At 40.4% G+C, this 21,934-nt stretch overlaps 2 protein-coding genes across 3 annotated transcripts; one reads left to right on the top strand and one right to left on the bottom strand.

Annotated features, from left to right (window-relative positions):
• Positions 1-814: 814 nt before the first annotated feature.
• mfsd8l2 (major facilitator superfamily domain containing 8-like 2) lies at positions 815-20,943 on the bottom strand. Its single transcript, XM_064928390.1, has 11 exons — positions 20,864-20,943; positions 20,545-20,730; positions 19,943-20,005; positions 19,589-19,708; positions 6,766-6,845; positions 5,897-6,212; positions 2,707-2,780; positions 2,198-2,411; positions 1,712-1,834; positions 1,095-1,225; positions 815-895 (listed from the first exon to the last, which is right to left on the bottom strand). The coding sequence occupies exons 1-11, from the start codon at positions 20,937-20,939 to the stop codon at positions 815-817; spliced, it is 1,464 nt and encodes a 487-aa protein (XP_064784462.1). The 5' UTR covers positions 20,940-20,943.
• LOC135517151 (apoptosis-associated speck-like protein containing a CARD) lies at positions 14,316-17,428 on the top strand. Of its 2 annotated transcripts, none has more exons than XM_064941196.1 (3): positions 14,316-14,692; positions 14,962-15,042; positions 15,462-17,428. In XM_064941196.1, exons 1-3 carry the CDS (start codon positions 14,428-14,430, stop codon positions 15,722-15,724), a joined length of 609 nt encoding a protein of 202 aa, XP_064797268.1. In that variant the 5' UTR covers positions 14,316-14,427; the 3' UTR covers positions 15,725-17,428. The 2 variants fall into 2 exon arrangements, with proteins under 2 accessions (XP_064797268.1, XP_064797277.1); XM_064941205.1 differs by having other exon boundaries at positions 14,974-15,042.
• Positions 20,944-21,934: the final 991 nt, after the last annotated feature.

Raw genomic sequence — 21,934 nt, forward strand, 5'->3', positions numbered from 1 at the left:
AACTTGCAACCTTCCGATTACTAGTCCAACGCTCTAACCACTAGGCTATGCTGCCGCCCCAACTAACTATATACTAACTATATACTAACCCTGAACCTATTTCTAACCCTAATCTTAACCATAGCCCTAACCATAACCTTAGCCCTTATTCTAAACCTAACAACAACCTTAGCATCAGTATTCATTGCCTTACCTCTCTTATCCTACTTCATTTGCACATGATGTGTATAGATTTTTCCACTGTATTATTGATTGTATGTTTGTTTACTCCATGTGTAACTCTGTGTTGTTGTATGTGTCGAACTGCTTTGCTTAATCTTGGCCAGGTCACAGTTGCAAATGAGAACTTGTTCTCAACTAGCCTATCTGGTTAAATAAAGGTGAAATAAAAACATTTTAAAAAGTTGCTCATCAACAGATACTTTGTTGATAGTGTGACTGGACTATCCAAATAAAGTGTGAACGTAACATAGACTCCACAGAGCTTTAAAGTGGGTTGGATAAGCCTATAGGTCATTGGTTGGATCTCTTCTGCATTGCAGAGTTTAGACACACACCACCTTTATTGTAATGTGCATTCATTGACCTTCTCATAGTAGTTGGGAGACATACTGTATGTGTCACATCACCTCACCTTTGACCTTTATTAGGGCTTCAGTTGTCATTCAAGTTGACAGCAGGGACGTGTTCAGTAGTGCATACCTGTAGCAATATGCGTTGCAACGGAAACCCAGAAGCTGTGCTCTTATTGGACAAGTTCAGGTCATGCCTCCCCATTTCAAAACATTTTCTCCCTACTGAACATGACTCTTGTCTATTCTCCATTGTCTGAGCTCTGGGCGTGCTGCACTACTTTGGGTTCGACTAGGCGATCATAGGATAGTATCAGCATCACCTGGAAATAACAATCCAGCGTTAAATTGTAAAAGTGTACATGCTAGCCACAAAAAGCCTCATCAAATGTGGCTAACATGCGCCACTTGAAAAAGTAGTGAGGTGCTAAATCCTCGTGAATTAAGTTCAAAGATTGATAGATCGTAACTTCTTTAACTCTATCATGGGATTGAACAGGCACAGACACTGTGACTACTCACTGTGATCATGAGGAGAAGAGCCAGCATCACTCCAAGCATCAGGTACAAGTTACCGGTCAGTCCTCCAGCCCAGAGAGGCCCCAGGATAGTAGCCAGCCCCCCAACAGAGCGCCTCACGCCTTGACTGAACCCTAGACACCACCAGGAACACACACACAAACACAAAGACAATCCCATTAATTTGAGTGATTAATGACCTCCCCTTCCTGTAAAACAAATGGCCATTTAGTGATAGTTAATGATCATTCCCCTCATCATTCTCAGCATTGCCATGAGTCAAAGCCTCATTGCCTAGGGGGGTCAAAGAGCCTGATTGACTAAGATTAACTCAACCTTCACACAAGTGCATTATTGGAACATTTCATTTTCAGAAGATAATAAAACAAAACCAAAGCAACAATATTTCATTATTTTATTTAAAATCAGTCTTTAATATTAATATTTGTATTCCTTCTCGAAATAACATTTCAAAATATCATCATAAATCAGCACTATGGTGAGTCCAGCTCAATGAACCAATACATGCAATTATCACATTCGCTGACCCAACTTGATTGATACGCTATCAAACTGCTATGCCATGAGTCAAACGGCAGTGATGTAAGTCAGACACCCACCTTGCGTTTTCTCTGCAGTGACTTTGGAGAAGAGAGACACCTGGGACACGGCCACGAAGGGAAGCCCGAGCAGCTGCAGGAACACTCCGATGATGAACGTTGCCAACTCCCAGGAGTACCCGCCTGGACACAGGAAGAGACACAACCTCAGTCAGATGGATGATTGTTAGTGAAATGGTTGAAATTCTACTACTACAACTCCCTCTAGGAAAAGAGGTGTATGTGCGTGTTTGTGTGTGTCTGCTTGCTTATATGTGTGGTCTTCATGTACCTCCGAGTGGTGGGTTTTATATGACTTACAGATCTATCATTAACACCTTCATAGTCACCTCACCACCCTATCCACCCCAGGAGTCTCACACCAACCCTGGGTACAGATCTACGATCAGCTTCCCTTCCCCCAATCCTAACCTTAACTTTTAGTGGGGAAAATGCTAAACTGACCCAAGATCAGCCACTAGGTTCACCCTACTCCCACCCACTCACCCTGGGGGTTGGCCAGGAAGACGAGGCACCAGACGCAGGCAACACTGCAGATGACCAGCCCCACGGCCAGCACCACACGGTCTTCCACCTGGCGACTCAGCCCACGCACCAAGAAGAAGCCCAGGATCACCTCAACGCCACACAGGCTGTACATCAGGCTGTTGGCAAGCTCTCCGAAGCCAAAGGAGCGCTGGGTCAGAGGTGTCACCATGGTCTAGAGAGGAAGGGGAAGGGGGACATAAGAAATGACATCACTATGTCAGGGTAGTTGCCATAGGGAGAGAGCGGAAAACAGGATATTACATCAGTATTTGTTTACCTCTTTATGGGAAAGAGTTCCCAGTTCCCACTCAATGAACAAGGTGTAACGTCAAAATTATATTGTGAAAAAGTCTGAACATGAAAAAGAGCTTTCAGGTCTTGAAATACGGTTAGGGTTAGGCATATGATGTGGTTACGATGCAACAACAAAAAAGATGGCGTCCTTGTTTAGCAACAGAAGCTCTTACCTCCAGTGCTGTCTGGTTGAAGAGGGTGATGAACTGTGCAGTGAGGAGCACCACCACCTCCTCCCTCAGAAACTCTACAGAAACAGAGAGAGAGAGAGAGAGAGAGAGGTAAGAAAATCCATTTAAAAAATTCACCACATATGCAGGCATACTTCAAACTTCTTTGAAAACTTGACGAAGCTGGAAAACCCCTGAATTTTTGTAAATTTTTTCACCTTTATTTAACCAGGTAGGCCAGTTGAGAACAAGTTCTCATTTACAACTGCAACCTGGCCAAGATAAAGCAAAGCAGTACGACAAAAACAACAATACAGAGTTCCACATGGGATAAACAAACATAGTCAATAACACAGTAGAAAAATCTATGTAAAGTGTGTGTAAATGTAGTAAGATTAGGGTGGTAAGGCAATAAATAGGCCATAGTGGCAAAATGATTACAATTTAGCATTAACACTGGAGTGATGGATGTGCAGATGATGATGCAAGTAGAGATGCTGGGTTGCAAAACAAGAGCAAAACATTTATAAATAACAATATGGGGATGAGGTATGTTGGGTGTGCTATTTACAGATGGGTTGTGTACAGGTACAGTGATCGGTAAGCTGCTCTGACAGCTGATGCTTTTAAAGTTAGAGAGGGAGATAATAGTCTCCAGCTTTAGTGATTTTTGCAATTCGGTCCACTCATTAGCAGTAGAGAACTAGAAGGAAAGGCGGCCAAAGGAGATGTTGGCTTTGGGGATGACCAGTGAAATACACCTGCTGGAGTGCATGCTACGGGTGGGCGTTGCTATGGTGACCAGTGAGTTGAGATAAGGCGAGGCTTTACCTAGCAAAGACTTATAGATGACCTAGAGCCAGTGGGTTTGGGCGACGAATATGTAGTGAGTGCCAGCCAACGAAAACATACAAGTCGCAGTGGGGAGTAGTATATGGATGGGGCTTTGGTGACAAAACGGATGGCACTGTGATAGACTACATCCAATTTGCTGAGTAGAGTGTTGGAGGTTATTTTGTAAATGACATCTCCGAAGTCAAGGACAGGTTGGATAGTCAGTTTTACGAGGGTATGTTTGGTAGCATGAGTGAAGGAGGTTTTGTTGCGAAATAGGAAGCCAATTCTAGATTTAATTTTGGATTGGAGATGCTTAATGCATGTCTGGAAGGAGAGTTTACAGTCTAACCAGACACCTAGGTATTTGTAGTTGTCCACATATTCTAAGTCAGAACCATCCAGACTTTTACGGTTACAGAAGTCAACAAAAGAGAGCGCCTGGGGAATAGGTGTAGTGCTGGGGGCTACAGGGCCTGGGTGAACCTCTACATCACCAGAGGAACAGAGGAGGAGTAGGATAAGGCTACGGCTAAAGGCTATAAGATCTGGTCGTCTAGTGCGTTGGGGACAGAGAATAAAAGAAGCAGATTTCTGGGTGTGGTAGAATAGATTCAGGGCATAATGTGCATGCAAGGGTATGGTAGGATGTGAGTACAGTGGAGGTAAACCTAGGCATTGAGTGACGATGAGAGAGGTTGTGTCTCTGAAGGTGAGGTCTACACATGTGTGGGGGGGTGAGACAAAAGAGCTGTCTAAGGCATGTTGAGCGAGACTGGGGTCTCGCTCAACATAAACAATAATAACTAATCGAAACAGCAGTAGACAAAACATATTGACATTAGGGAGAGGCATGTGTACCCGAGTGATCATAGGGTCCAATGAGCAGCAATAGGTGAGTCAGGGAGCTGTTCGGTAGTCGCTGCTACGCTAGGCGAGCAGGAGACATGGCATTCAGAAAGCTAGCAGGCCGGGGCAAGCAGATGGGTCTTCAGCGACATTGCAACAGAAAATCCTGTTGAAATCACATTGGACAATTACGTCGACAGACCAGTCGTGATGGATCGGCGGGGCTCCGTGTCGGCAATAAAGGGTCCATGCCAATTGGCAAAGAGGTATTGTAGCCCACGAATTAGCTGGTATACCTCTTCGGCTAGCCGGGAGATGGGCCTAGCTCGAGGCTAGCTGGTGCTTACTTTGGGACAGAGGCGTTAGCCAGCAATAGCCACTCGGTTGCTGCTAGCTGCGATGATCCGGTCTAATGGTCCAGAGTTTGCGGCAGGAATCCAGTGATGTGGTAGAGAAAAGCTGTCCGATATGCTCTGGGTTGATATCGCGCTGTGCAGACTGGCAGGTATTGACCGAGCTAAAGCTGGCTGGTGTCTGAGCTAACGGTGAAGTCCACTAGCAGTGGCTAACTGACTACTAGCTAGTAGCTAGTTAGCTGGCTAACTTCTGATGGTGGTTCCAGTTATAAAGTGTAAAAATAGCAGATTCGTATCACATTGGGTGAGGCGGGTTGCAGGAAAGTATATTCAGTTCGTAGACGGAAAGTGAGATTAAAATATATACGAAAATTGAAGAAACCGACTATTTACGCGGGACAAGACAAACACACGTCCGACTGCTACGCCATCTTGGAAACTAACGAACTAAAGAATGAGAATATTTACCACGTACAAAGTCGATGTGCTTTACATTCACAACTCTTCTTCCATCGCCCTCAAACCCACTACAGAATGGGCTACAGACAGGCAAACATCAATGATAAAGAATGTTTGCAGCATTTAGAATTTAGTCTCCCTTTCGCCCACAAAACTCAACACAGGCATAGAGTCAATTAAAGAGGAAGTTCAACACGCATACCACCTTCTCCTTCCAACAATCTACACACACAGAGAGAGACTCAATACGAGTGATCTGACACACACACACACACACACACACACACAGACACACACACACACACACACACACACACACACACACACACACACACACACACACACACACACACACACACACACACACACACACACACACACACACACACACACACACACACACACACACACAAGCTGGCACATGAAAGATACTTGAGAGACTGAATCAATACAACTCAACAGACAAGATGGTGAGAAACTACCAATATACACATCTAAAGAGTAGAGAGAGAGTAGAGTATTACTTTATTAATCCCAACTTGGGAAATTGTTTCATCACAGCATGTTTAATCAATTACTTACACCCCACACAACATTGACCAACACACGATGAAAACTTTTTCAACACATTAGGTCATAGTATCCCTGAGATAATAGTCTGATTCTGTAGAGCTGTTTTCTATCTCTCCACTCACCTTGACTAGCACTGAAAATTGTGAGGGGGTTTGAGATAGTCGAATGAGGGGATGAGGAAGAGGTAGAGGAAGGCGGCGAGGGAGGGCACTGTGAAGGGTCCTGGAAATGGTGTATCTCTGAGGAAAGGGTTGTCTCTATCTGGTCGTCCCAGACAGTGCCGTAGGTCTCCAGTGTCTCCTCTGCCCTTACCAGCGGCTCCTCCTCTTCGATCTCTCCCACAGCGATACCCCCCTCTTCGGAGCTGATAGGTGGTATGTCCCAGTACAGGGCCAGCACCACAAACTGGAGCAGGATCCACATCAGACACATGAAGATCTGGAAGAGAGAGAGGAGGGGAGGAGAGGGTTTAAGGGTGCAAGATGGTTGAGATGGTAGAGTAAAATATTTTTATGCCAGCATTTTAATGTGTGTGTGTTGAGGGTGCAGTGTTTAAGAAATGTTTTATAATGTTTTCAAATGTTTCTATTGGTTTGATTAAGTATTTATAAATACAGTGCATTCGGAAAGTATTCAGACCCTTTGACTTTTTCCACATTTTGTTACTTTACCAGCCGTATTCTATAATTGATTAAATTAATCTTGTCCTCATCAATCTACACACAATACCTAATAACGACAACGTCAAAAGAGGTTTTTAAATAATAATAACACCTTATTTATTTATACTTTCCGAATGCTCTGTAAGTATGCAAGGTCAATAAAATCCTAGTGTACAGGCTATAGTGTTAATGTACCCGCTAACTCTGAACAGGAGATTGAAGGTACATGCATGGGAGCTAAACGGATGTTTGTGGTTTAGTATTCATGAAGCATAGAGCTGTAGTGGGAGAACCGGAGAGGATAGATTGTCTGGATGCTGGGTGTTTACCCCGGGAGAGGTGTAGTTGTTCACCACAAATGGTCCCAGCTGGAAGTCGCTCAGCCTCAGGAACAAATTGAATGCTGGCCCTGCAAAATGGAGGGTTGTATTCATTAGGCATCAAACGGACGAAACCAGACAAAAACAAACAGGGAGGCACTACCTAAACTTAATATAAGACACACATGTTTTTTGTCGTCGGAGCAGTTTGGGGGTTGGGGGTGCTATATATTTTTATCGACAATGGGAGCGGGGGACGTTCTGGACCATAGCCATGGGAAGTAGGGGTGCTGAAACCCCCCCTGAAAAATCGGAATATATTTTTGAAATAATAATAATAAAATATATTTTTTCACAACAGTAGTGCACTGGGCCTATTATTAGCAGTATTTTCAGCATCTCCATTTTTGCAAAAAAGGTAGTTGTATAAATAAGAAAAGTATCTCGCAGGATTCAATAGTTGTAATTGTCCTCTCTTTCTCTTCATTGTCATTCTAATGGAATGCAGAAAGAACAAAACCCTGTCCTCAAACATTTACATCAAAAGATGCAAAGTTATGGGCAAGACAGAAAACACCCACATCAAATTAAATATTTTTCTTGATCAAATAACATGGAAAACAACCACATTTTGTGCAGTATTACAAACCACTTAATGTAAATGTACATGACTGTATTGTACATAGGCTGGTCATTTAGGTTTTTATCTAGACGTTCACAATGCAGTAATTGAGTACATTGAGAAATCAAGTGGTTTGTGATGATGCAGCTCAGTTAGTAGCGCATGGTGCTTGCAATGCTAGAGTTGTGGGTTCGATTCCCAAGGGGGACCAGTATGAAAATGTATGCACTCACAACCTTAAGTTGCTCTGGATAAGAGTGTCTGTTTATTTTCCACAAGTATTATCAGATGAACTGTTTTGTACAGTTAATTAACAGACTCAAATAAAAAATGCTGGTAAACACTCAAATACATTTAGTTACATTTTTTCCCCCACAACTTGTGCACTGGGCATTTACTAGTCCTGTATTAGTAGACCAATATAGACATCTTCAGTGTTGGCAAAAAAATAAATAAAAAAAATCAAATAAAAACTGCATTCCCCCAAATCGCAGCACCCCCACCCCTAAACTACTTCCTGCAGCTATGCATTGGAACAACGATAACAACACTAAATAAATTATAATTATTGTAACGCTTAAAAAAAGCCTTTATTACAGCAAAGACTAAAACCAGTTGCATTCATTCGTGAATGCAATTTCCGAAATGGAATGATTTAGGTCTATTTATAGTTTACGGGAGTTATACAATGGTAGCTTTGATATTTTATTTTAAAACTAAAATGCTGTGCTGTGTGGTGACATCAACAAAAAAATGATTGATTGATACAGTAACCAATATAAGTATTGAAGTATAGGCCTAAGTAATGTTCCCTCAAATTTTTTGGTGCACTGAGCAAATTTCAGATCTGCTGAGTTCAAAGTTGAAGTTGTGAAAATTCTGTGAAACTTCCAGCGTGCTTGCTTTTACTGTGAAAACTGAGGCTGTACCCGCTTTAAGTTACAGTTTTAACAGTGGCCAAGTAGGCTACTGTGGCTATTTGATCATAATGTAGACCTACCAGAGTGACCTACCCTAAAAAACAAAATCCCATAACATTTTAACATGGAAATAGCTGTTCTTTCATTCAGCCTAAAGCAGCAGCCAATGTGTGGTGTTCGACGTAGGCCTAAATTCCATGAGACTTTTGAAAAAACATGCAGGCTTGACATTAACCTGTTTACCCACTTGTCCTTCAGACAAGAAGGTGACTGAAATTGTTGTATTGCTTCATGCAAGAAACCACTAAACAAAATAAAATTCATTAATATTCCCATACCATTATTACAGAGAATCAGACAAATTAAGTTACCCTCTGCCTTTTGGCTACTTAGTTTATTAATGCATGTCTCAAAATATAACACTGCTCCTTTTAAGACAAAAAAGCTCTTTACCTTTTCAAAGATGACAAGAGATCTACTCACCTATTACTGACTACAAATGATCTATAACTGGGCTAATAACTCAATTACTAGCAAAGGATATGAACAAAATGTGTACCGTCGGCAACATGCAGCTCTTGCTTTGATCTCCAAATAAGTGCATCTACTCAATACCACAGCTATAAACACAGTCCAGTCAAAGTAAATGTTGGAAATCCATATGTGGCAATGGTCTGTGTAGAGTATGGGCTGAGTCGTGCACAATAGAATCAATGGTGTAAAGTTAAGTAAAAATACTTTAAAGTACTACATTCCTGAAGAAAAGAATGCATTTTTTACTCCACACATTTTCTCTGACACCCAAAAGTACTCGTTGCATTTTGAATGCTTAGCAGGACAGGAAAATTGTCTAATTCACGCACTTAAAGAGAAAATCCCTGGTCATCTCTACTGCATCTGATCTGGCGGACTCATTAAACACAAACGCTTTCTTTGTCAATTATGTCTGAGTGTTGGAGAGTGCCCCTGGCTATTCGTAAATTTAAAAATCGTGCTGTCTGGTTTGCTTAATATAAGGAATTTGAAGTGATTTAAAAAAGTATTTGTACTTTTACTTTTGATACGTAAGTATATTTAAAACTAAATACTTTTTTAAACTTTTACTCAAGTAAGATTTTACAAGGTGACTTTCACTTTTTCTTGAGTCATTTTCTATTAAGGTATCTTTACTTTTACTCAAGCATGACAATTGTGTACTTTTTCCACCACTGAATAGAATCCTACTCCGATGCGTTCTGACTACAAAATAAATCTCTTGCATAGTTATTTTTGTTTCGGTATGTAGCATTGAAAGTGTGGGTAATATTGCGTTGATTTGATCACGATTGTCACAGTAGAGGCAAACTTTGATAGTGTTAACTAACAGGGAAAACTAGAAAGTTGACTCAAATTCAATCTCGTGCTTCTCTCTGTTGGCTGGTAATTCTTCTGGGCTGTGCGCGGCAATCCAGTGGGAACTGTGCGGCAGTCTCTGGACTCAGGGGCGGAGCCAGAGGGGTGTACGACGTGGAACTGGACACCCCTGACATCTGATTGGACACCCCAAAATGGAATTCGCTACTGGCAGTTTGATGCTGATTGACATCTCATTTCACCTCTTGTTGAAAGAAGCATTTATTTTGACATTCGGAGGCGCATTTTTCAAATCGAGGACAAAAAAAGAGAGAATGTTAACGTTGGTTGCGAGATACAGAAGAATAAGAAGAACATACAGAAGAAGAAGAAGAAGAAGAAGAAGAAGAAGAAGAAGAAGAAGAAGAAGAAGAAGAGAGCATATTTCCACAGCTCCACGAGCTCCTTTCACGATTGGCGAAAACATCATATTTGAAATCAGGTTTAGGTTTCCTGAACAACTTTTACGAAAGTTGAGCCGCTGTGCATGTTAACGGTAGACCTTTGGCTCCATTAACAGACAGTTAATCAGATAAGAGAGATCGGTTAACAATTTAGCCTAACATTATGTTTACATATGTGCTAGTAATACACGCATATACAGTGCAGTGTCGTAAGTTACAGTATATGAATGTTTAGCTAATGTGGGGTGACTAGTAGGCTTCAGCTGTCAAAGGTTCGGCAAGTTAAAATTCAGCGATTTGAAATCCATTAACTCAGTTAGATTTTCGTACTTGAACTCAAAACGAACAATTGTTATTATCAACCTGTTAGCGTTACTCAAAAGATTACCACACTTTGCAGAAAGCCGGTTTGCTATCGTAAAGGTGTAAGAAATTATAGCTGGCTAAATTACTTACTGCACAGTAGAACTAGACATGATCTAACTAGTAACTTAGGCTGGTAGTTGATTTTAAGGTACAGTTATGATAATGGGGATTTGTAATTAAGTAATTAGGATTGAGATTGGACTAAAACGTGGGTAATTTGGATGCTTAGATGTAACCATAGACTGTCCTTATTTTTGCATAAGGTCAATTACACATGAAAAGAAGGGGAGCAATATTTTCTTCTGTTCCAACAGGACCCAATGGTAGGCCAAGCCTATACTTTAAACTACACATTTTTAGTTATCAGCTGTAAGTATCTAATCTTGTGAATCCCTTAATTATGCATTTACACAGAGATATGACACATTATTTAACGTGTATTTCAGACATTACAAGATCCAGAGAAGAGGGTCCTGTACCAGCCGTGTTTGAAAACATTTCCCAGAACTCAGTATGATACTAGGACAAGGGCTTTCAACAGAACCTGGTATAAGGAAAATTCATAGTTTGAATATTCTGTAAGTCAAGATTCAAACTTACTGTTTCACCAGTAGGCTTTTTTCTCTGCCCATTACACCTGAATCTGCCTTCACACACAGTCAGGGTTTTGTAACTGGGGAAAAGGCTCTGTTTAAAGATTCTGGGTTTAAGCTCCATTCGAAGGCAGAGCATCATATCAATACTATGTATGCTTGGAATCAGCAGAAAAAAGGGCTATTGACAGCAACTCGTCAATGTTAGATGTCATAAATGAGGACAGGAAAAAGAAAGTGGAGGAAAACTGCACTTGCATTAAAACAATTACAGATGTGCTCTTATTAACTGCCACTCAAAATATAGCGCAGAGGTCATCGAGAGTCTGATGACTCTCACGACAAGGGTCATTTTTTTGACAATCTTAGAAGAAATAGCAAATCATGACCTTCTCATAGAGAAAAGGATGAATGCATGTGGCAATGCTAAGTACACAAGCCACCAAATCCAGAAGGAAGTTGTTGAGGGCTGAGCCGAGATGGTACAAAGTGAAATAATAAGATAAGTAAAAGAAAGTGAAGTTTTTACTGTAATTGCAGATGAAACCAACGATTTAAAGTAAAAAAAAAAAATAACAAATGTCTTTAGTTGTGAGGTACTATTACAACGGGGCCATCCACAAAAGATTTTTACACTTTCAGTCAGCTGAAAGCTTAGATGCAGCAGGTCTCACAAAAATTAGAATTGATTGCCTTGAAAAATATGTTCTGGACTCTTGAGGGACAGGCTTCCATCAGTTCTTAGAGTGCTACAGGATATCATACTTGAAAACAGTGGTGGTAGATCAGTGGAGGCAAGGGGCCTTCTTTCTCAGATAGATTTACATTTCATAGGGCTTTTGGTTACCTTTTAAAAAGTGCTTGGTAATGCCAAATGTCTTTTTGATAAGCTCCAATCAAGCTCTCTTGACCTAGCGAGGGCTGTGGCCTGAGTAGGTGCCCTTAGACACATTACAGGACTACAGAAGTGAGGGTTATTTTGGAGAACTATGGAAGGAGGTTGAAGAGATTGCAGAGCATGCAAAATAAGTGTATAAACAGTGTGTAAAAGACAGCCTTCAACAATCTTAAGATTTAACGACTCATTGATGATGAGCACTGTAGGACAGAAAAATAGTGACCAAAGTGATGGTGAAAGTTATCTTTTAGCAGGTGCTTGACAGTCTGAGCTGCAGAGACGTTTTCAAAGAAGAATTGCAAGATAATGCAAGGGGTCCAGTCTCTCAACCCAAAGAGTACAACATTCTTGAATGATGAGCCTCTGTTTGTCTTTGCTTAGACCTTTGAGTCAGATTTAGAGGACCTCAAACATGAGGTTCATCAAACCAAGCGGCTTCTTGACAGGAGAGAGAAAAGTGGAAGGGACAGACTGTCTACTCTCCTTCTTTCATGATCTATTTCGACTTTGTAAGATTTCTGTTACACCAGTCAGCAGTGCTTCTTGCGAGAGAAGCTTCTCAGCTTTAAAACTGATTGAAGCCCACCTTAGGACAACAATGGTTAATGATAGGTTAAGTCACCTCGGAATTCTCAGTGTTGAGTCAAGGAGGGCATTGGATGGATGATTTTGTGAAACATTTTGCCAGTTCTCACCAGAACCGCAGAATTATCCTGTTTTAAATCTACCTAGAATAATTTGGCACTTAGACGGCCCCTCTGGTCATGATTAAAACAAGCACTCTCTACTAACTAGTACACTGAGATTCTAAAATGATAAATCCAAAGGGTATCATGTCACACAGATTTAATTTGGACTTGATTAGGCCAATTCCAAAACTTTTCTTTGCTATTAGTTAAAATAATATATATGAGCATAAATATGATACTGTAAGCTTGTGATATTGATGGGCATTTTTGCTTGATACCTGTTATGTGAAATTGCAGTGTGTTTTTTTGTAAATTGACTTTTTTTTGTAACACACAAATGCTATCTTATCTCTTTGGTGCTTGAGCTTTATATTCTGAAAATATTTTGGGTCTTCAACACTTATAGACCCAGATTATATATTCATGAAAACAGAGTAACCCAAGTCTCTCCGATGTGTGACAGAGAGAGGCACTGACTATTCTTAGTATGTTAAAGAATTCTAGTGAACAGACCCTTTTGGACCACACTATCTACCATAATGAAGAACTCCGGGTTAAGTGAATTATCACTTCTACCTCTAATCAGCAATTATCAGATTCATTCATCCTCCTTAGATGCCAGGTTAGGGTTACACACTAATTTTCTGTCATGGTCTATGGACCCCCTGAAGTAGCCTTGGCCACCCCATGTATAAAACTCTAGTTCCGCCACTGTCTGGGCTATTGCATGGCACTCTCCAGATATAAATAAGCTATGTAGAACACGAATCACGTCGGATGTATTCATGGCATTTCTATCTGCAACGTTTGATAACATTTTGCTAATTTACTTGGCGCTGGTGTTACACTTTTATTACCAAGTGATGCAGTAGCCTAGTATCGTTCCATTTGGTTTTAGTGTATGATTTACCACTCATGCTGTTGAACAACATTTGGATCTGTCAATTTTTATACAAATACTTATCTACCTATTTTATTGCTGATAAAATAAAGCAAAGAGTGACCATGCTTGTTCTGTTCAATATAATGTGTGTGACTTACAAGATTGTAGGGGACAATGTGTCACGCCCTGACCTTAGTTATCTCTGTTTTCATTATTATTTTGGTTAGGTCAGGGTGTGACGAGGGAGGGTGGGAATGTTTTTCTTGTCTAAGGTTTTGATATATCTAGGGTTTTTTGTAAGTCTAGGTATATGTATGTCTATGGTGGCCTGAATTGGTTCCCAATCAGAGGCAGCTGTTTATCGTTGTCTCTGATTGGGGATCCTATTTAGGTTGCCATTTTCCCTTTGGATTTCGTCTGTGTAGTTGCCTGTCAGCACTCGTTTTTGTATAGCGTCACGTTCATGGTGTTATTTTATTCAGTGTTCTTTCTTCATTAAAAGAAGAATGTATGCATATCACGCTGCGCCTTGGTCTCCTCATTACAACGAACGTGACACAATGTTGTCTGTCAAATGACGTTTGTAAATAAAAACTACATTTAAAAATATATATTTTAAAAGGTATAATTGCCTATATTAAAAAAAGAACAGAAAAATATATACTAATAATTAATTGTTTAAATAAATTCAAAATGAAATTAAAACCCTTTTTGTAAAATGTAATGGGAATTAGGTTATTCTGTTTATGATGGAGTGTGTTGATGGACCTCCCCTTGGCCTATGACGTGATACGGTGCGATGAAGTGGCATATCTTGAAGAGAAGAGAAGATAGGCAACATATAATAGAATACACGTATCTTAATCTCACCAAACCAAGTGTAAACTGCCGCTTGGCATAAAAAATGCCGAAAACCGTTGGCGATACATTAATTGGTGTCCTTAATGATTTGGGAATGACTAAACTGAAGTGGTTCAGACATAAACTCTGTGAACGCAAGCAGGAGCCAAAAATTCGCAGGGGCAATGTTGAAAAATTGGACCCAATAGATTTGGCAGACCTTCTGACCCGTACTTTCACTGAAGACGGGGCTTTGGATGTGGCTATAGAGGTATTGAGAGCAATTGACTGCCATGACGGCGCAAAGGAACTGACGGATTTCAAGAAAGGTAAGTCGAACATAGTAGGAGGCACGTCCATTGGACATTTTAATATATATTTAAAAAATGTTATTTCGTATCTTTGAAGGGTTTAAAAAAACACTTCAGTTAACCCAAAAGTATTCTAGAAGAAAACTTTATTAAATAAATAATACACGTGTTTTTAAATTGCATTAAAATGTCTGTATGTAAAACTAAGGAACTTGACCGTATTACTTTAAGTTATGAGCACATTCTATTTGTTCATATTTGTATTCAATTGGTGGTGTCTCATGAAGATTATTTTACAGCTCAAGAATCTTGGGTAATGTCTGGTGCTGCTAAGGGAAGTGCGCTTGGACCAAATAACATGATCAAAGGTAACACTAAAGCGGGTGTTATATAGCCTAATGTTTCAAATACGTTATTAAAATGTATGTTTTACTGTAATTGGTAATGGTGTATGTAGGGACAAATTCAACTTGTAAAGTTTTCTACCTTGATGAACAATCACAAAAGTCCTTCCTTTTCATTTCTTCATTAAATTGGTCAGTGAAACTGCTGCCCTCCTAAATCTTTAACAGCGTTTTTCACTCCTCATATTTAATGCTGTCTGAATTACAAAAAAGTGCATCATTACGCCTATCCTCCAATTTGCGCACCCTACACGCACGCACACACAAACACGCACCATTAAAGGAGACGTGTAGAGATATAGGCCCCTATCAAATACATTATGTATGCTTTACAAATCCATCACCTTTTAATATTCCTAAACCATGTCCTATCTCTACCTCAGACAAACACTTTGTGGACCATCACCGGACGGCCCTGATCGACAGAGTGAGCCAGGTGGCACCCATCTTGGATAGGCTCCTGGAGAGGGGAGTCATCACCTCAAATGCCTACAGTGACGTGAGGGCTGAAAAAACCAAACAGAACAGGATGAGGGAGCTCATAGATGTCCCTCTGAAAGCATCTGGGTCCAAAGGCAAAGATGTGTTCTTAGATATCCTTATGGAACAGGAGCCATACCTAATCAGTGAACTGAAGGGGGAATAATGGGGATAGGGGCCACTTGATTTTTTTTAGTGCAAGGGACAAACATTTGATGATAATAATGCACTCTGTTTTACAGTATATTCTTAAATTGGGAAAATGAATTCTCTCCAAAATCTGCAAAAAATGTAAAACAAATTATATTGACCACTGTTTTTTTATTTTCATGAGCAAATACTGTGTCGTGAATTCTAATCATCTAGCTGTTTGGAACTCAACAATAGAAAACATACATGTAGTAACATTGTGTTATGTAGCCTATACAAATGAGTATCTGTGCTTTGGCTACGTAGTTTCTTAAACATAAACAAGCATACGGCCATTTGAATGTAAATGTCTGCTTAACATGAGATCCATTGATAGCCTGGTCTCAGATCTGTTTGTCTTGTCAATTAATTGTCATTGTCTGCATGACAAGGAGCATCAAGGACTGGCATGATGGCACAAACAGACTGATAACCAAGAGTGTCTTTTTTAGTTGCATTAGAGTTTCTATTGGACACATTCAGGTATGTCCCTCCGCTTTGTTCCGTCTGCTTTTGTTTGCATCAGTTTCTTCTGTTTGGTTTCGTTTGGTCCCTAGTTAGTGAATACATGCTCCCATCCATATATGGCTGTCTATAGAAGTAGGTGGGACAATCATCTATCTTGCAAATGCCGCGTTCACGTGCTGATCGGAACTAGGAAACTGACATTTACGACTAGCTAACTGGTTGTAGTTATTCACATTCCGCATTCAACCAGTTCGCAAGTTGGAAATGTCAGTTTCCTAGTTTTGACTAGCATGTGAACGTGGCATTAGCCTGTTTTTAAATGTTCCAAAGTATTCTTCCTTTCACAACATGTTATTTTAGTTTGCTTGTGTGCCAATGCTTTGTTTGAACAAAACAAATTAACATAGAGTACCACAGTATGAGTCATAATACCCATAAAACCTAATGGTCAAACAGGGAAATGGTTCCAATTGTTTTTCCACTATTCACTTTTCCCATAGGGGATTTTAGTAGCACTTAAAATAAGGGGTGTATTTCATGTAGGCTTACACTGGCGTGACGTTTTGATAACCGTGTAAATCTCTCTAGGACAAGATGACTTTAATCAATATATTTGCCTGTATTTACCCCCACAAAATGAAATGCTAATTAGCTGCTAATATGGCTATCATAAAGAACTGCAAATGCCATGACGATCTGAACAAGACTGCTGAATCGAGGCATTGGGAAGAATGTTAGCTGAATGTAGTAATGAATAAATTGGCAAAAATTAAAATTAACAATTCTGTGAACTGTCTTGTGCAAGTTTTAAATTGACACAGTACCTGTTAGCAATGGTGTCAGCTACATATGACGTGCAGGAGCTGGCAGGGATTTGTAGTCTTGCATGATGTCTACTTTGATGCGAATTAGCATTTCCAAAACTGAGAGTATATAGAGCCAAACAAAGCCGTGGGCAGTAGTGGTCCTGAGGGTGCTCAAGCACCCCCTAGAAAATAAATAATGATAATAATAAGAAATATATACAGTACCAGTCAAAAGTATGGACACACCTTCTCATTCAAGGGTTTTTCTTTATCTTTTACTTTATTTCTACATTGCAGAATAATAGGAAAGACATCAAAACTATGAAATAACACATATGGAATCATGTACAGCTTTGCACACTCTTGGCAGTCACCTGGAATGCATTTCAATTAAAATGTTAAAAGTTCATTTGTGGAATTTCTTTCCTTAATGCGTTTGAGCCAATCAGTTGTGGAGTGACAAGGGAGGAGTGGTATACAGAAGATATCCCTATTTAGTAAAATACCAAGTCCATATTATGGAAAGAACAGCTCAAATAAGCAAAGAGAAATGACAGTCTATCATTACTTTTAAGACATCAAGTGCTGTCGCAAAAAACATCAAGCGCTATGATGATACTGGCTCTCATGAGGACTTCCACATGAAAGAAGTTACCTCTGCTGCAAAGGATAAGTTCATTAGAGTTACCAGCCTCTAGAAATTGCAGCCCAAATAAATGCTTCACAGTAACAGACACATCTCAACATCAACTGTTCAGAGGAGACTGTGAATTAGGCCTTCATTGTAGAATTTCTGCAAAGAAACCACTACTAAAGGACATCGATAAGAAGAAGAGACTTGCTTGTGCCAAGAAACACGAGCGATGGACATTAGACCAGTGGAAATTTGTCCTTTGGTTTGATGAGTCCAAATTTGAGATTTTTTGTTACAACCACTGTGTCTTTGTGAGACGCAGAGTAGGTAGACGGATGATCTCTGCTTGTGTGGTTCCCACCATGAAGCATAGAGGAGGAGGTGTTATGGTGTGGGGGTGCTTTTCTGGTGACACTGTCGTGATTTATTTAGAATTCAAGCCACACTTAACCAGCATGGCTTCCACAGGATTCTGCAGCGATACGCCATACCATCTGGTTTATGCTTAGTGGGACAATCATTTGTTTTTCAACAGGACAATGACCCAACACACCTCCAGGCTGTGTAAGGGCTATTTGACCAAGAAGGGGAGTGATGGAGTGCTGCATCCAATGACCTGGCCTCCACAATCACCCGACCTCAACCCAATTGTGATGGTTTGGGGTGAGTTGGATCGCAGAGTGAAGGAAAAGCAGCCAACAAGTGCTCAGCATATGTGGGAACTCCTTCACGACTGTTGGAAAAGCATTCCAGGTGAAGCTGGTTGAGAGAATGCCACGAGTATGCAAAGCTGTCATCAAGGATTTGTTTAACACTTTTTTGGTTACGACATGATTCCATGTGTTATTTCATAGTTTGATGTATTCACTAATATTCTACAATGTAGAAAATAGTAAAACAGAATTAGTAGGAGTGTCCAAACTTTTGACTGGTACTGTATATATTTTTGGAAAACATTTCTTTTTTACAAAAGCAGTTCACTGGGCCTTTACTAATATTAGCGGACCGATATAGACTTCTGTAGTATAGGGAATGACCAAATAAATTCAGCGTCTCAGCTTTGGCAGAACAGGTAGTTGTATAGTTTAGACCGCTCCTGAGTGGCGCAGCACTGCATCTCAGCGCTATAGGCCATTACAGACCCTGGTTCAATTCCAGGCTGTATCCCAACTGGCTGTGATTGGGAGTCCCATAGGGTGGTGCACAATTGACCCAGTGTCGTCCGGATTAGGGTTTGGCCTGGGTAGGCCGTCATTGTAAATAAGAATTTGTTCTTAACTGACTTTCCTAGTTATATAAAATACATCAATAGTAAGAGTTGTTGCCCTGTCCCTTTTTCTGCAATTGTTATTCTAATGGAACATTTAGATCGAAAGGTGCAAAGTTATGGGCAAAGACACAAAACATCCACATCAAATTAAATATTTTCCTTGATCAAATAACATGGAAACACAACCACTTTTTGTGCAGTTTGCATTTTCCATCCTTACAAATGACTTAATGTAAATGTACATTACTGTAGACTGGCCATCCAGGTTTGTACCTACAGACTTTCCAGCACCGTGAAGAAAAGCAATGCACAATACATTAATTGAGTACATGAAGACATCAAGTGGTTGTGATGATGTGATTTGATGGTGTGGCTCAGTTGGTAGTACAGCACCCCCAACCTCAAACTACTTCCTGTGGCTATGGGCTGGACAAATCTAACAGATATGCTAATAAAGGACTATTAAAGGCACAGTGCATACTTGTCATTTTTTTGTATTATTATTATTATTGTTTTATTCCCCATTTTTCTGAATCAGCACCCTTCCCGCGGCTTAGTGTAGTACAGGAAGGTACTTTGACTGAGATTCACATCTGGTCAAAACAGCGGTGCGCCAGAGTACTAATAAGATCATGATGGCATATTAGGAAAAAACTGACTGACCAATCAGGAGGCCAGCTTGGCGACATGCCATGATGGCAGCGAAAACACCAGCGCGTTCCTCTGGCCGGGTGCTCCGTGTGAGGAAGCCAAAGATGGAGGAGCCTGCTCCTGCACCAATACCTGGAAGGCATCAACACGTGTATTAAATAGGTCTAGATTGTGTGACCAAATCAAAGGCTGTATAATATCAGGACCGTAACATTGGGATGCCATTCATCTCTCTATCACTTTCTCACACACACAAACACACACAGACAATTGTAAATAATTCACTCAGCGTTTAAATGAGTGGGTATAGGCCTACAGCACAACAACAGAAAACCACAAACACTCCAGAATTTGTATTTGTCTCACCTGCTACAAGTCGACTGCACAACAGCAGCCATTTTGAGTATCCCATAAAATACATGAAGCTACCTAGGGGATAAAATATGTCATTTCACCATTAGTTTTATCATCTGCGGCTTGCACTTAGGACTCTTTTAGTTGGTCTTAGGAATTAATTACCTACTGATGTTGCCATGAGTATAAGGTTTTGCACATTCATATTTACTTTATCACAACTTTGCTGCAGTAGGAGGTTGGATAGATTTTTTCATAAACACCACAAAATCTGGAAGCAAGTCTGCCCATATTACTGTAACATTTCCATTTCTAAGGACTGCCATTTCCTCACTCTCCCTGCAACATCACATCAGCATGCTTGCTGGGAGGGTTGAATGGAATCTGTTTTTCTTTATGACTCAAGTCAATCATTCCTGTTTCAGTTAAATAAATCATGTGGTTCTTTGTTTGCATCCCAAATGGCCAGTATTCCCTATATGGTGCGCTACGTGCACTACTGGTCAAAGTAGTGCACTATGTAGGGAATAGGGTGCCACTTGGGATGCAGGATTCATGTGCCTTGCAACAGCTGGTTCCTGAGCCTGGAAACAATTTGAAGCTGTGAAGCTTACCAACAATCTCAAAAACGTTGGAGTATAGGATGATGGTCTTTGTAGTTCGGGTCCGGTCGGACCAGAGGCCGAACAGTGGGCCCGTCAGCAGCCCACTCAGACTGAACGCAGACAAGCCCAGACCCAGGAAGTATGGAGGTGCCTCCAAAATCTGGAGATACCTCCATATTGTAGGGAGGATGACAGCTAAGAGAGAGAGAGAGAGATGCATTAGACATGTCTCATTTACAAGAACATACAAATCATATGACAGTCAGTCAGACATTTTTCGTTTCATTGTCGAAATATGTGTACATTTAGGCAGCCGAAACCAACTCACCGTACTCAATGCCACTTAACAGAAATATCAATCCAATAGTGAAAAAAGTACAATTCTTCTTCTGACGATAATCCATCACATAAAATGACTTCTCTGGCTATCGCATATCAACGTTTGCCTCCTCATATCGTTCAGGGACAAATTTATCAAATTAGATTAAGCAAACAAGAGGATGATGACTCCAATCAAACCTATTTCCCCTTGGTAAACATTGGAATGTGCTCCACTGTATTTTCGGAATAAAGTTGCATTTGGTCGCTTCGAAACTCTCATTTGCCCCACAGGTAGTTGCCCCCACAGGTAGGTACTACAGCATCCTCGACAGCTGGTAAAAACCCGATAGGCCTTATCAGCATATCCCCCAGAGTCTTTCGTCCTCCATGAACCACTATAATCCCATTAGTAAATATCCCAGACGAGCGTCATTACTTCAAATGCCCGAAGGAAAATTCAGTTTGTTTTCAGTCATTGGCAGCAGGTTGACCAAGAATATTGGAGACTGTAGATCACTGCCTAAAGCCTGAGCTCTACATATGCCACTGCAGGTATAGCCAATGTTCTTCTTCTGCTGTTTTGTGTTACAAGGTGAGGTAAAGCACACAGGACATGATATCTATTATTCATTATAGACAGCTCTCATTTCATTGTAAACACTAGGTTCGCACGCCACTCCAGACCAAAATGCATATACACAAGCAATGCTTTAAAATAGCAATCCAGGTTAAGTAAGTGCTACCCTAACCCTAGGCTACTAGCTACAGTATACATAGAAAATTGCCCTCTTAGTAATGGTTTATGGGTGTAGCGTACAGCGATGGCCCCTGCACTGCATGCAACCTCTCCACAAATATACCAGCTCAGAAATATGGAATTTACATTTTAGAATGTATACTAAAGAATCTGGGCCCTCATTAGTCAATGTTGCATAGAAAAGCTTCAAAATTAACTCGTACAAAGAAAATGTAGAATGTTCGAAAGTACAAAAAGTTGGTATTTATCAAATGCTGGTATGCTTGATTTACACACACCTGTAAGTATTTTGCCTTGATAAATCAAACACGTTCTTAAACA

The sequence above is a fragment of the Oncorhynchus masou genome, chromosome 3, assembly GCF_036934945.1.
Source record: "Oncorhynchus masou masou isolate Uvic2021 chromosome 3, UVic_Omas_1.1, whole genome shotgun sequence".
NCBI classification, from domain to species: Eukaryota; Metazoa; Chordata; class Actinopteri; order Salmoniformes; family Salmonidae; genus Oncorhynchus; species Oncorhynchus masou.